The sequence below is a fragment of the Camelus bactrianus genome, chromosome 1 (assembly GCF_048773025.1).
Source record: "Camelus bactrianus isolate YW-2024 breed Bactrian camel chromosome 1, ASM4877302v1, whole genome shotgun sequence".
Classification (NCBI taxonomy): domain Eukaryota; kingdom Metazoa; phylum Chordata; class Mammalia; order Artiodactyla; family Camelidae; genus Camelus; species Camelus bactrianus.
In genome coordinates, this window is record NC_133539.1 from 38932633 (window position 1) to 38947019 (window position 14387).

General features: G+C 39.8%; 1 protein-coding gene across 5 annotated transcripts in view; it reads left to right on the plus strand.

Moving 5' to 3' along the window:
• EPHA6 (EPH receptor A6) overlaps window positions 1–14387 on the plus strand; it is a 743078-nt gene that overhangs the window by 701762 nt on the left and 26929 nt on the right. For all 5 annotated transcript variants that reach the window (XM_074361623.1, XM_074361631.1, XM_074361637.1 and 2 more), the window contains one exon: window positions 2003–2152. In XM_074361623.1, coding sequence (XP_074217724.1) covers window positions 2003–2152 — 150 coding nt within the window. The remainder of the gene's footprint in view (window positions 1–2002; window positions 2153–14387) is intronic.

Here is a 14387-nt window from a genome sequence, read left to right on the forward strand (position 1 = left end):
TGCTGGTGCACGAACATACATCACAGCATCCTTTTCCCCTCGTGCACTACAGACCACCTAGTTTTTTCAGAAAAATTGTATTCTGTCGGATCAATGTTCCCGTTTCTGAATTTTTTTTAATGCTCTGGATTAAGGATTACCAGATGCAGTAAATAAAAATATAGGATGCCCAGTTAAATTTGAATTGCAGATAAATAATGAATATTTTTTAGTATAAACATGTCTCATGCAGTATTTGGGACATACTTATACAAAAAAAATAATTCATGGGACATATTAATACTAAGAAAAAAAAGTATGTGTTACTCATTTGAAATTCAAATTTAACCATGGGTCCTATATTTTATCTGGAACTCCGCTTGGGTTCAAGAATGAATCCTCCCCTTGCAGCTTCCTTCCCCCAAATCACTACCCTCTTAAACTTCTGTCACCAACTTTGTAAAATCAGTTTCCAGGTCTTAATTTGCCCCAAAAGGTGAAAACCCCAGGTTTCAGGCTCCCTTCCGTTCCACTGCTATGATCTATGGTTACAGATACTCAAAGTTAAAACAACGCTAAAGTTAGTTTGGCCCTGCTTTTCCCCCCATGCTGAAATATTTGCGTCTTTGTATCAATGTCCCGTAATACTCCTACGGTGACATAAGATGACACTCTGTGCTTTTGATAATGTGAAGAAGTTACCTCTAAATCTCTGAACCCTGGGCCCAGCCTGCTCTCCTGTAAAATGACAAGACCGAATTCAGGGTTCCTTCTAACAATTCCTTGCTACAAGTCTTTAAAATGAGGGTTCTGTTAATGTTCTCATTTGCCTTGTGAAATCTAGTTATTCCTGTTTCGGAAAAAACTCTTTTCCCTTCAATTTCGGTTACTCGATTAACAGCTTCCTCTTTAAGGATGTCAGCCCTCAATTCCTCAAGGGCCGGAGAATGCAATCTTTATTTCCTCCCACCCCACTCACCCTAACACCAGACTCTGAGCACAGCAGGTGATCGGATGCCGTGATCATGAGAGTGCTGAAATGAGGAAACAGTTCCGTGGTGGTGGGTTTTCTGCCTGTCGAAAATCAGCTGGAAACAGAAGCCGTCTCCGCGGGGTCGAGTCCGCCGTCTGGCAGCCGCTCCTTGTTCTCTTCCGCCATCTAGTGGCGTTTCAGTCGCTCCCGTCCGCCCAACCTGCTGTCCAGAGCAGCAGATTTCAAAGACTGCCAATCAAATGGATGAATTGTTTTATTCTTGTCATTACAGGAAAAAGGGACTTACAAGGTGTTTCTAGAGATAAAATGTGATGTGTTGATAAAAATACGTGTAACAGCATCGCAGGCTTTAATACCTGAACAGTATAGATTTAATTCATGCAATTTAGTCTAATGTGTTCAGATGTTAACTTGAACACTGAAGAATGAAAAGTATAAACTAAAGAGTTCTAAGGAAAGATCAGCCTTCTCAGGGGCTCTTGTATAATGTTCAAGGATTTTTTTTTATTTCAAATAAACATAATCGTAACAGATGAAAAAGAATGAAAGGGAAATAGAGTTCTGATAAAAATTGAATTTGTAGAGGATGTCTCAATTCTGTATTTAACCATTTGACTTCAGTTAGGTTAGAACTTATCATTATTATTTATAATGCAGTACAGTGTTTAATGAATGTTGGATGATACTTAGTTTTAATGTCCTATAATCTGGAACTTTATTCAAATGGCATAATAGTGAGTTTAATTGTGTGATTCTAAAGTGAAAATAAATTTCTCTAATGAATGAAATAAAATATTTCTGAAGTGTGACTTATGTCCCATTAAAACTGTGTTCACCAAGTAGCTATTACAGGAAAAATATTCCTGACATTTTTACATTACTCTGGTTTTGTTTTTATTTTTATTTAAAATGCCAATGCTATCATGCAGTGTTTAGGTCTTTCTAATAAAAGTTATTTAATTGGAATGCCACTTCAGTTTTTAATACACTTGTGACCCAGCTGAAAAAAATCTCCAATTTGTTTTCCAGGGTGGGAAAATACCCATAAGGTGGACAGCCCCAGAAGCCATTGCCTACAGAAAATTCTCCTCGGCAAGTGATGCGTGGAGCTACGGCATCGTCATGTGGGAGGTCATGTCCTATGGAGAGAGACCTTACTGGGAAATGTCTAACCAAGATGTAAGTGCCACCCATAGTTAAACTGCCATCTTGTGAATGCAGACACAATAGTATGCATGGGGAAACACGCTTCACCCTCCCTCAGATTAGCCCTTGTCTTCCTGAGAGTGGTTCAGGGTCTGTGGCTGAACTTAGGAAGCTAAGTAGCCTTTCACTCTGAGGTGTTTGTTGCCATAGGGGCCAGCTGGCGGTGTTTGCCATGTGAGCACCTGACCCATGTCTTCCATCTGATACGTCCACACATATTGTTCTAATGCTTATGCAACGCCTTGATCTACAAGCGACAGAAAACCAAGAATCATGTTTACCCTCATTTCTCCCTTAGGGCAGTATAATGCACTGCTGTAAAGGGCAAATTAATTGAGACTAGATATCACTTAATAGAAAAAGACTGAATGCTTTCAGGCAGTGTATTATCAATATGTCATCTAGCGTGGTTCTTTTGAGATGCATGACTCTTTACACAATCTGTTTTCTTTCTGCTTTAGCTGTGAAAATTACCTTGGTGGTTAGTAATATTATAGAACCAGGTAGTTAACACACATTTGACCTCTGTGGCCTGTCCAAAGTAGTAGAGACAGTCATCAAAATATGCTAGTATCCTGACAATGTAAATAAGTGTGCTGTCAGAACTGAAAATACATTTTAATATCACTCCCTCATCTCAGAATTTAGACCCTTGTCCACTCACTTGCCTTTCTCAAAGCATCTAATGGTTTCTGAGACAATGGCAGTGGGAAATCAGCTCTAATGGGATTCTGAATGTTCAGAGGTGAAAACAAAGACTGTGTGACTGTACAGAATCCCTAAGCAGAGTCAACTCTTGTCAGATCTCTTCCCTTTTTTCCATTCACTTGTTTGAGCCACCTGTCCACACCTCACCCTTGTTACTCCATCCCAACCTCAAGTCGTCCAGGTATCTTAAGGTTTTGTTCAGTGACAGAGTTTCTCCTTTCTGAATGCCGGGCACGGAGAAGACTGGGCTGTGGTTAGCTCACTATGGCTATCAGTTCTCTCTGACATGGAGCATTACTTCCAAGCTGAGTCCTGCTCAGGCTTGTGGGTGCCTGCTTATTCTGTGGAGAATGCCAGGTCCAGAAACTGCACGGCAGCAGATTCAAGGTCATACACACTGCCCAGGCTTGCTCTTTAAAGCACATCATCAAAACACACAGCTGGGTGGCTCAGTCCTGCAGAGCATCCGCCTTTGAGTGCAGAGTGTGCTGTAACCAGCAACCTCTGCTCCACTCCCAGCACTTAGACTTTTTAGATCCAGGCCTTTTGCCTAGAGTTTACTATTCAGGGAATTTTATTTGAAGGACCTCATTGCTCCTTCCTGCCTCTGGGCCTTGTTTGGGGCGACTTGTGACTACCTCTCACACTCGTCTTTAGATTAAATCCCAGAAGCAGAAATGAAATGTGTTCCTTCTCTCCCAGAAAGAACTCACCTTTTTTTTTTTTTAACCACTTATCCAAGGTAATAGAATCCTGGCTTCAGTCTCCATAGTTCTTGTTCTACTCTGAACCCACTATAACGCTTGCCTGCCTGTCTCACTTTGACACGACTAAAATAGGCCATTCAAGCAAATCTCTAGAATAAAAAGTCCTCCTCCAGATGAGTCAAAGTCTTCACTGCACAGAAGAGCCCTCAGTTCAAGTACCCTCCTTAACTAGAACCTCATTTAGTCCTTGTCTTGACCAGTTCCCTGACAGACTTAAAATTAAAAATTGCCTAATTCAGAGGGCTCCAAACTTTACTAATCACATAGCCTTGCAGGAAAAAGTTTTTGAGCCTTCACAGCTGACATGTGTATATTTCTTGGCACACTATGTGCTAGTACTACTGTACTAATATATTTCCTTTTCATTAAAAAATATTTATTGGGGGTCTTCTCTGTTCCAGGAACTAAAGATACAACAGAAAACAAATGTTACACCTTGAAGGGATCATACAGATGATCTAGTCCAACCCGAGTTGAACTTGGTTATGAAACTGAGGCACAGAGAAGCACTAAGATATCCCCAGAATCACATAATAAATGCTTTGACAGTGATCTTAGAAGTCAGTTGTAATAACCTTGTAGAAGAAGCCTTGGACAAGGAGAAGACGGAATCACTGCCTCTTGGATGGTAGTTGAGTTTACAGTCCATGGGCCAGCAATTCTAGGGAGAGGGAAACAGACTTTAAACAAAGTAAATAAGCAAAATACATACAGTATATAACATGATGATCACTGCTTTGGGGGAAAAAGCAAGAAAGGAGGATAAGAAATGCTAGGGGTTTGGTTTTAAATATGCATATTGCCAAATACATTGATGAAAGTCATTTCGTCATGGTCATAAAAGTCCTGGTTACTCTTATTAGACATGCACAAATAGTCTTCCTTATAGTAGGATGAGACAAATAAACATAAAGAGAAGTTCCATTCTTTTTCCTGCCCCCTGGATTACCATCTTACCACCTGGGGTACATTGTACCACCAAGCTAGTAACCAAGGCCATCATTAATGTAGACTGAAATTTAACCATGAAAATGCCTCAGTTTCATGACCAATAAATACAATAAAAGGACTTGGTTAAATGATGTTTTAATATTCCTTTTAACAGTAACATGCTATGAACTTATAGTCTCTAGAGAAATAGTTATCATTCTTGCCTCAGCAAGTGAGTGACTCAGATTGTTCTTCTCTGAAGTTGAGGGCTTTCCTGAACCTCTGTGGAGGTGCAAGAATTCAACAGAGCTCCCACGGAGCAGAGCAGGTGCAGGTGAAGGTACCAGGCCACAAGACAGAATTTCTAGGAGAGCAACCTCTGAGAGAAAAAGCCCAGATATGTAGTTCCCGACACAGACCCCTTGTACATTGTTCTTAATTGTTGCCTAGAGTCATCCACACCCTGTAGTCACCCCTTCCCTTCCTGGCTCTCATCCAATTGTTTACCCAGCCATTCTGTCCATGTACATTGATGATCTGCATCCAAGATGATCATTTAGAGAGCCGTTCTGTGTATTAAACCTCACTTGGCCATAAAGACTGTACCTGGAATCAGAAGTTGCTTGCAGCCAGGAATAGACATCTGAGGTTAAGCCCATTCTCTTTTGTTCAAGATTTTCCAGTGCCCGCAGCACAAGGCTGAATGCTCCCTCCACCCAGAGCTTAGTTGTTTTTCAAGGACTGGTTAAGGGCTAGGCTGGTTATTTTCATGGTCTTTGAGTGGCTACCGAAGAATATGCAAGCAAGAATCTGAAAATTGGAGGAGAACAAAAAGTTCGGGGGGGGGGGGGCGGTGAGGGGAAGCCAAACCCTTGAGGTCCTCAGATCAATACAAGAGGAGAAGAAAGCAGTAAGAGCTAAAATCTTTCATCTATCTTGTGAATATTTTTTGCTGCTGCAGTAAAGAGAGTTGGAATTCTGTTTAGCTTAACACATTGGAAGTCAGCATATCTGTGACAGATCCTGTAACCAAAATTTCTGTTTGGAAGCACAAATAGCTTAATCAAAACTTTCTGAGCTGCCTTCTCCAAATACTGGTTATTTTCTATTTGTCCTGCATTTCTCATTTGTTCATTCAAAGTACAGTCTTGTGTTTGACTTTTTGCAACCAAAGTGTATTTTAAATAATGAAAGTAATTTTTAGACAAAATTTCAAGTATGTTCTATGTTACTGTTTTATATTTTTATTACATTTTGGTGAGTTTAATTTATGGATATAGTTAAATATGGAATGTTAACATGCTTTAAGATTTTAAATGAGTTTAGGACATTCCATATAGTGTTTATGAAGTGGTCCCTCCATTCTGCAGACTGTGACATATTTTATTACAATGAACAATTCTGAGTTTGCAGAATCCATTTTGGTGAATAATATAATGAGTTTCCCAAAGATAGGTGATAATATACATTAGAGAATGAGAAAAAATAGAGTGCAGAGGACTAGTCTATAAAAGGCCATTCAGCAGTTACTGATAACACACGTGCCAGTCACTGGGCATGGGGGTGGAGATGGAGAAGGAGAAATCCCAGCCCTCACTCTCAGGGAGCCCTCAATGTAGGTGAGGAGGTGAAGTTCTGCCTTTTGTCTAAGTCTTGCCCCTGCCCCCAGGTAGAATGTATCCTCTCAGGGGTAGACCTCAGGCCTTCTTTTTCTTTTTCTTATAGAAAACATCGTGTGACTGCAACATGGCTGTTTTTAATAGATGCCCTTAAAGGCACGCATACTTTATTATTCAAGATTCCTTTGCTTATGAATGAACGAAACTCAACTGAAACTAACTTAACAACAAATAAATTTTTTTTTTTTTTGATTTGTGAGAAGGTGGTTAGGCAGTGCCGTATCTCAGGGGTCATGCAGGACTTCAGTCCTTTCCAAGCAGTGGGTCCATTGACCTCATTTTCTGCAATTGCAGAAGTTTTCTTCTTTGCTTTATTCATCTTTATAGTACAGAACTCAGCATTTTGGCTTAGCAATCTCAGTAGAATGGGGCCTTCTCCCTGTGAAAGTTCATACACCCATCCCAGAGAAGACTGGCTGGCTCTGTTAGCCAACGCTGAACCAAAATCACGCCTGAAAATGGATACTGTGATTGACAGAGAAAGGTTAAGGTACCAGCCTGTGCATTAGGAGGTGGAAGGAGCACTGTGACTGCCAATATCCCCCATAAGCACATAGAGTGAGGGAGAAAGTCCCCAAAGGAAATCAGTTGTGCTGCCAGAGATAAACTATTATTCTTTTCTGTACATTGTTTCCAAGAGCAGCTTTATTTATTACAATATCAAATGGCACCAAAATATTAACGCTGTTCATCATTATATTCTCATGAAGCAGCAAGTGTATTGGAAAGATCCTGAAAGCTTTAAAGAGGGGTTTCGCAACCTCAGAACTATTATTGAGCCAAATAATTCTTTACTGGGGTAGGGGGAGGCTTGTCCTGCGTGTTGTAGGATGTTTAACACATCCCTGGTCTCTACCCACTAGATGACAGTAACAGCCTCCCAGTCATGACAACCAAAACTGTTCCCAAACCTTCCCCAGTCAGAGGTGAGATACAAAAATCACTCCCAGTTAAGAGCCACTGCTTTAGAGCTAAAAACATTTGGATTGAAATCCCAGCTCTGCAATTTACTGGTCATGTAATCTTAAATAAGTGTTTTAAGCTTTTTGAGATACTATCTATTATGGGCTTCAAAATACTCAACTGCAGGATTTGAAAGAATCAGAGATAATACATATAAAGCAACTGGTACATAGAAGACACTTAATTATGATTATAAATGGTAATAATCATAGCTTACAATTTCTAAGTTTATTATGAGCCAAGTATTTTAGATTATTGGCTCATTTAATCTTTAAAATAATTCTTTGAGATAGAAACTATTATTACTCCCATTTATAGATAAGAGGCTTTCTAGAAAGTTTAAGCAACTTACCCAATGTTATTAGCTGGTTAATGGTAAAACCAAAGTTGAAGCCCCCTTGCTTACTCCAAAGTGTGTGCTTCTCCCCTCTAAGCTATACATAGAAGTCTAATTTTCAGAGGAGTATGCTACTTCTGCTTCTGAAAAGAGAAGCTTTTTCAGCATATCCTATTAGCAAAAGAATGTGGATTGACTCCTTGTTGTGTGGAACTATAACTCTTCTCTGCAATATGTTTTGTTTTGATGTTAAAAATTTATAAAATGCACTGTATTTATTATATTTCTTAAAAATATTTAAGGCAGTAGCTTAAAATAAAATCCTAATCATCAGTATATTTAGCTGATTACCAGGAACCCGTCACAGGCACATTGAAGGCATACAGCTCCTTGCTATTTTCTAGCATTTTTTTAAAGATATTGCAAGGTAGTGTTTTATATTATTTTCATCCAAGTTCAAAATAATTGTTGTTTACTGCATAATAGGAGTGCATTGTAATGCTAGGAGCTACGCTGGCTCCAAGGATGACACCAAGGGCACTGCCGTCCTTCCAACACTTACACTGTATAATGTGCTTAACAGAAGAAAATGCAAGCAAAACATGAACAGCAGGCAACATCAGATAACCAAGTCCCCACAGAGCTAATATTTGGGGGAAAACTAGCACCATGTAAATGAGAGGCGACTTAACTTGAACTAATGAGGTGAACGCAAAACTGGCGTCTGGGGCTTTGTTTGTTTTGTTGTTTCCCTGACATGTTGCCGTTAAAAAGAAAAAGAAAAAAGAACAAACAAACAATTCACCTTGAAGCAATTTGAAGCCCAAATGCCTCCTGGGTATGGTATCATTTAAGCATATGCTACTGAGTTCAGTTTCCCAAAAAGAGAACCTCTGTCAGTGAAAATCTCATTTGAGGTTTACTAGGAAACATAGTGCTGCCTCAGTGTTTTTGTATTTTTTTTCTCTTTACTTTTCAAAAGTTTTTAATATAATAATGAGTTTTGCTTTAGATTGCTCTCTGAAGCTTACCTGAACAAAAAAATTACAGTTCAGCTTTAAGACTTTTTTTTATAGATGATGTGGTTGGAAATAACCTTTCGACCTTATCTGAATTGATCCCTCTTTTCAAAATTTGAGAAGGAAGAAAATCACCTTTTACCATATTTCTTATTTCTCAGTTATAGGTCAGTATTTCAGCCAAGAATGTGGATGTGTAGAATCCACTTACCTACAAATGCTGTATGATTTTATGACTTAGAGAGTCCAGTCATTTCCAATTTTTGTCTCTGATTAGATTTTCCAAACTCCACTTTATTATGTGATGGTCCTTGTGTAATGATCTGTGTAAGATACAGTAAATTGCTAACGGCGCATTCCCATTATTTCAACCTTCCACTTTACGGAGGGAATTTTTGCGCTTGTTTGAATATGTTTCTACCAAAGCAATTTTCAAAATGGCCTTCTTTTTCTCAGTTTTTCGATAATTCCTACCATTGGTCTATAGGCAAGAGCAACATTTTAATTAAATACGTGCTAGTCACGCCAGCATGATGCATGTCTGTTACAGAGACAAGAGCAATACCCAAGATATTCCGAGAGTCAATCAATCGCCATTGTAAATAATTCAAATAGTAAAGTTCCAACTAGAGTTAACCAATAGCCAATATGCTATCACAACAGTGTAATTTTCAACGGAAATTTTTTTTTAACTAAATGACCACAAAACTAGGAAATGTAGACATGTCAGCAACATTTTCATAGAAAATTAATTATACTTTCAGTTTCTGTTTGGAAGAAATGTATATATAGAATCTTTTGCGCTTACAACTTTTATAACTTGTGTTCTGTTTAAAGCATTTTTACAAAGAGGGTACTTTAAAATCCCCCTTTCCTTTGTACTCAAACGATTTTCCATAGTTTTCAGATACTTTTAATGGACCCAGGAAATACAGTATTTAAGTTGCCTATTATCTTTCTATAATGGAAATGATGCACCAGTGAAGAAATATTTAGTTTTTTCACAGAGAGTACTTGCAGAAATGGGCCTGAGTTTTAAGAACATGGAATATGTCTTTATATTCCCAAAAAGTATACTTTGTTGGAGGAGAACTGGCATAGTAATGAATATCATGGCTCCCCAAACCTTCCTGGCCTCAGTTTACCACGATATCCTCTGACCCCACCTGGACTTTTGTCTCCCTGTGCTTGGAGCTCTGTGGCAAACAGTCCTTTCAAAGGAGGCCAGATCTAGATCTGGAGGTGACAGAACTTTGAGATCAAGAGATGTTACCAGAGTTCCCGCAGATTAAGTCTTCAGTTTCACTGACTCCAGAAACATCGCTTCTTGAGCTGAAAGGTACTACGGCAAGCACTGAATCCCATTTCCGTTTCTTTTCTTTCCTTAATGAGGAGACAGAGACTCATCCAAGAACGGAGCTTGTTAGTGACAGTTCAGGGCTCAGATGCAGTTCAGGTGATTCCTTCACTAATGCTCTCTCCATGACTTACACACTGAAGCGTAGTTGCACAGAGAGTGTTAATCATCTCAAGGCTTTCAGCTATTAGGGCTAAAGATTTCCCAAACCATAAATCTTATCATCAGCAACCTTTTAACCTAGGAGAGTCCTACACTGCATATTTTTCCCCATTTTGTCTACTCATTCAACTGTCTGAAAGATGGTAAGCTACCAAAGACAAGCCCTCTCCATTTTTATTAGTCCTTGACATTCTATTGTGACTTCCAAAAAAATGAGGTTGGAGAACTGTCTTAAGTATAGGGCTTTAAGAAATTCTTTGTCTTAAAGTTAGAAAGGAAATCTTAGGTTTCCAAGCCCTAATGATTTATAAATTAGCCTATGAAAAATTGTTTTCTGTCTGTATGTTCTTTTACCACCCTATCCCCCTTTTTCTTAATGTATACTGAATTTCATTTGGGTCTTGATTATTTGTACTGAATTATAAATTCTGTATGTTGAAAAATATTGACTAAGAAAATAGGTATAAGATTATAAATGATTTTTTCTTAGAACCACTTCTTTCCTTTCTTTTTTTCTTTTTTTCCTTGTGCCTATGTAGGCACAATCTTTATACTGAATATCAGAAAATACATTGCCAGTGTTTTGAGTATTACTGTTTTATAAATTTAAGCATGCTGATATCTATAAGTATTCATTATCACAAAAAGTAAGGATAGACTGGGACCCTTGGGGGACCCTTCACCATCCCCCTTCAACCTGAAATTATAGGTTTTCCATAAAGCCACGATGAAGAGAGGGAAGATAAAAATGAAATCATTTCGTATTCCATGTACTAGTGTACATTTCAGTCCTTGCTAAAATTTTGAGATAGTTTCTTTTAAAAGCAAGTATGAATAAGTAAATTCAATGCTCTTCTCTCTGGGAGATATTTAGCAGCCTTATAACATAAAAGTGTGATTCCCTGCCCAACCCAAGCAGCCCTTGTTCAGGGGTATCGTTCAGGGATATCTCAGTGTCCTCGTATTGACTGTCTACTCCTTGTTTGTCTAGTTTAATAAAAGGTCCACACTGCCTGCTTCGATTCAGAAACCGTCAACACAATTGGAAAACTCATCAGATTCAGCAAGAGCAGAGCAGTCAGCTACGTGCCCCAGCAGAGCCTTGTGTTGATTCTGGGCTGCTAAAAATTGCAGTGTCAATGACAAAGAACCAGTACGGTCTGCTTAGAATAACCAGCCAGGTTTTAGATAATAATTTCTGGCAGAATCTAATTCCTTCTTCCTGTGCATGGAAGTTATCACTGCAGTCATTTTCATATTTTTTCACTTTATTTTAATCTTCTTACATTTTCAAATAAGGGTATAACCTTGTATAACTCTTCTCCAAAGGTTGACAGCCTAGAACTATCATAAAACCAAGCTGTTAACAAAATTCTCTCGAGTTAATTATCATCCCTTCATATCCTAAAACAACAAACCTCAATTAGTCTTTTAGACAAAGCGCCCCATATGCTCCTGCTCCCTGTCAGTCCTTAACTAAGGAATAAGAAAATACCTATGAAGCAAAACTTCTCACAAAAGGCTTGTTTATGAAGATAAATGTTAATATACTGTTTTCATAGATCACATATATGACAATGGGAGCTTACTCTTTGAACTTGACAAGGCATTGTTTTAGATGCTGGGAACGTATGCAAAAAAGAAACAGTCCCTGCTCTGGAGGAGCTCGGCTGGCCCAGCTGAGAGACTGCAAGTGTTTTGTAGCAGCCAAAGCAGAGGGGAAGCGGACACGGCCAGAGGTGAGGGCTGAGAGCCAGGGGCATGGTGAGCCACTGCTGAATTTCAGACGTGGGAGGAACACGAGCACAGCTCCACTTCCACAGGATTGCTTTGGCTGCACTGTGGGAGACGACTGAGGGTGGAAAAGGGGAGACAAAGGGACTAGTTAGGGGGCTGTTGCAGTGATCAGAATGAAACATAAATTCTTTGGAGAGAGGATTAAAAGTGGGGCAGATTTAAAATATGTAAAGGTGGTGGAATCAACGTGTCTTCAGTTAATTTTGACCATCACGGAAGGCAGAGGGCAAGCAACTCCCTAACCTACAACTTGAAGAGTGGTACCCTCTTCAAAAGACACATGGCACAGGAGGAACAGGGTTAGTTCTGAACAAAATGAATCACGGCACATGTATGACTTTGCACTTGCAACTTTATGAAGTTGGTATGTCCTAAGGGTGATAGACATAGAGATCTGGAAAGAAAGCTGAGCGAGGATTGCATGTATGAAAGTCACCAGCTGGCAGGTGAGAGTGAAAGCCCGCAGTGTGTATGTGTATAAAGAGGCTCAAGGTCTGATTCTGGAGGGATGACTCAAGACTCTGGACAGACTGTTCTCTACCACCGTCATGACTGAGGGGCTACCAAGATGATAATATTAGTCTGTCCTTTGTGGAATTGTAAGCTGTGATATTGAGTTAATCTCATCAGTTTCAGCTTCAGTTTTCTTACCTACAGACTATGTAAAACCACACTCACTTAGGCATTTTGAGACCTAAATGAGGTGAGCTGTGTTAAAACACCTAGCCTGGAAATTGGTGTATAATAAGCTCTCGAAGTTATATAATGTTCCTTGAATCTGAAACCAGAAAGCTCATAGAAAGCTTTATTCATGGTCACTCCAGCCCCTAAATTGCTTCTCCTCCTTTGTCTTCTATTTTTACGAGTTGACCGACCCAAAAATCTAGAAGTCATTCTTCTCCCTCTACTTCCATATAATGTCACCCAAGCCCACATCCCTGTCAGATCAGTCTACTGGTACCCCATAGCACTGCTTCCACCAGGCCCTCCTCACCTCTGGCCTGGATCACTGTCGGCCTTCTTCCTGGCCTCCCACGCCCTCCAGTGCACTCTTCATGTTGCAGGGCTCCAGAGTGAGCTTCCAAAAGGCAAACCTACTGTCTTTACTTGCTAAAACCCTTGTCCCTTTTGCATAAAGTCTGTTTATAGCATGCAAAATCATTCATGATCTCAAGAAATACAGTGCTTACTTAACGTTCTAGTCTCAAATCTCACCATTTCTCTGTTTGAAGACTCTATTCTAGTCGCATGAATCTACTCTCATCCCCTGATCAGGTCACATCTCCTCTCTTGGACCTGTCTAGTTGACCCTGTTACCTTACACATTCAGTTCATCTCCTCTGAGAAGCCTTCCCAAGGCTGGGTTAGGTACTCCTCCGACATGCTCCCATGACTCCCTGTGCTAGATGGCACTTAACCATATTCAGACTCCTTGGTCACCTTCGCCAGATTATCTGTTTCCTAAAGACAGAGGTATTTCCTACCCATTATGTTATCGCTTATACATAGGATGCTCAATAGTACACTTTAAGTGATTAATATTTTTGTATTTGGATGAATAAATTAAAAACCCATTAGAAAGATGTTGTGTCTTTTAACCATTTTTGTGAATCATATTGCTTAAATCTCTTCTCTGAAGCCAGAAATTTTAGGTGTGTAACATTCAGCAAGTTAAACCTCTCTATGTAAACCTTGTCTGTAAAGTGGAGGTAACAACAGTACCCACCTCATAGTATTATTCTGGGGATTAGCAGAGTTGACACATGTGAATCATTTAGAAATGGCACCTAGAAGTATCCAAGAGCTCCCAGTATTATTATTGCCACTGCTATTATTGTTGTTATTACTTTTGTCCTATAAGGTGGGACATTCATGTTTGACCTCTGTCATGTACCAGGGCTCGGGACAAATTTCACAAAGTTGCGAGATAAAGAACTCGCAAAACCAGAGGTCAGCAAGAAGAAATGTCAGGAGTCCCTGAGCCTCTCACTGTCCCCACAGAAAAGCATGCTGGGACCAGACATGCTGAACACATTATGGATAAAGGTTCCAGGCGAAGGACCACACTTCCTTGTCACTCTCTCTTCTTACAGGGCAATCATGAGAGCAACCTTTTTTGCCAAAAAAGAATAAACAGCCTGCTTGGCACCAAGCAGTCTGGATTTGGGTGTCAACTGTTTACAGGAGTTGTCTAGGAAAGTCAGCTCCCCAGCAGCTAAGGACCTTGGGGCCAATGGGAAACAGTAAACCCTTTGGACAGGAGGAAGAAGCCACCAGTCTTACAGGAAGCGGAGTTTGGGTCAAGTGCCTCTCTCTTAAGGAAGAGCAAGGCCCAGTCTCACCTGGTTCATTGTCCAAGCAAACCAGAGAGAAGTCATGAGATCATTTTGGACAATGCTGCTTGATGCACCAATTTTTTTGTTAGTGTTTCCTTCAGAGGTACCCCAAATGCTGACATGCTTGTGCTTTCAATCCATCCTGGGTAGCTT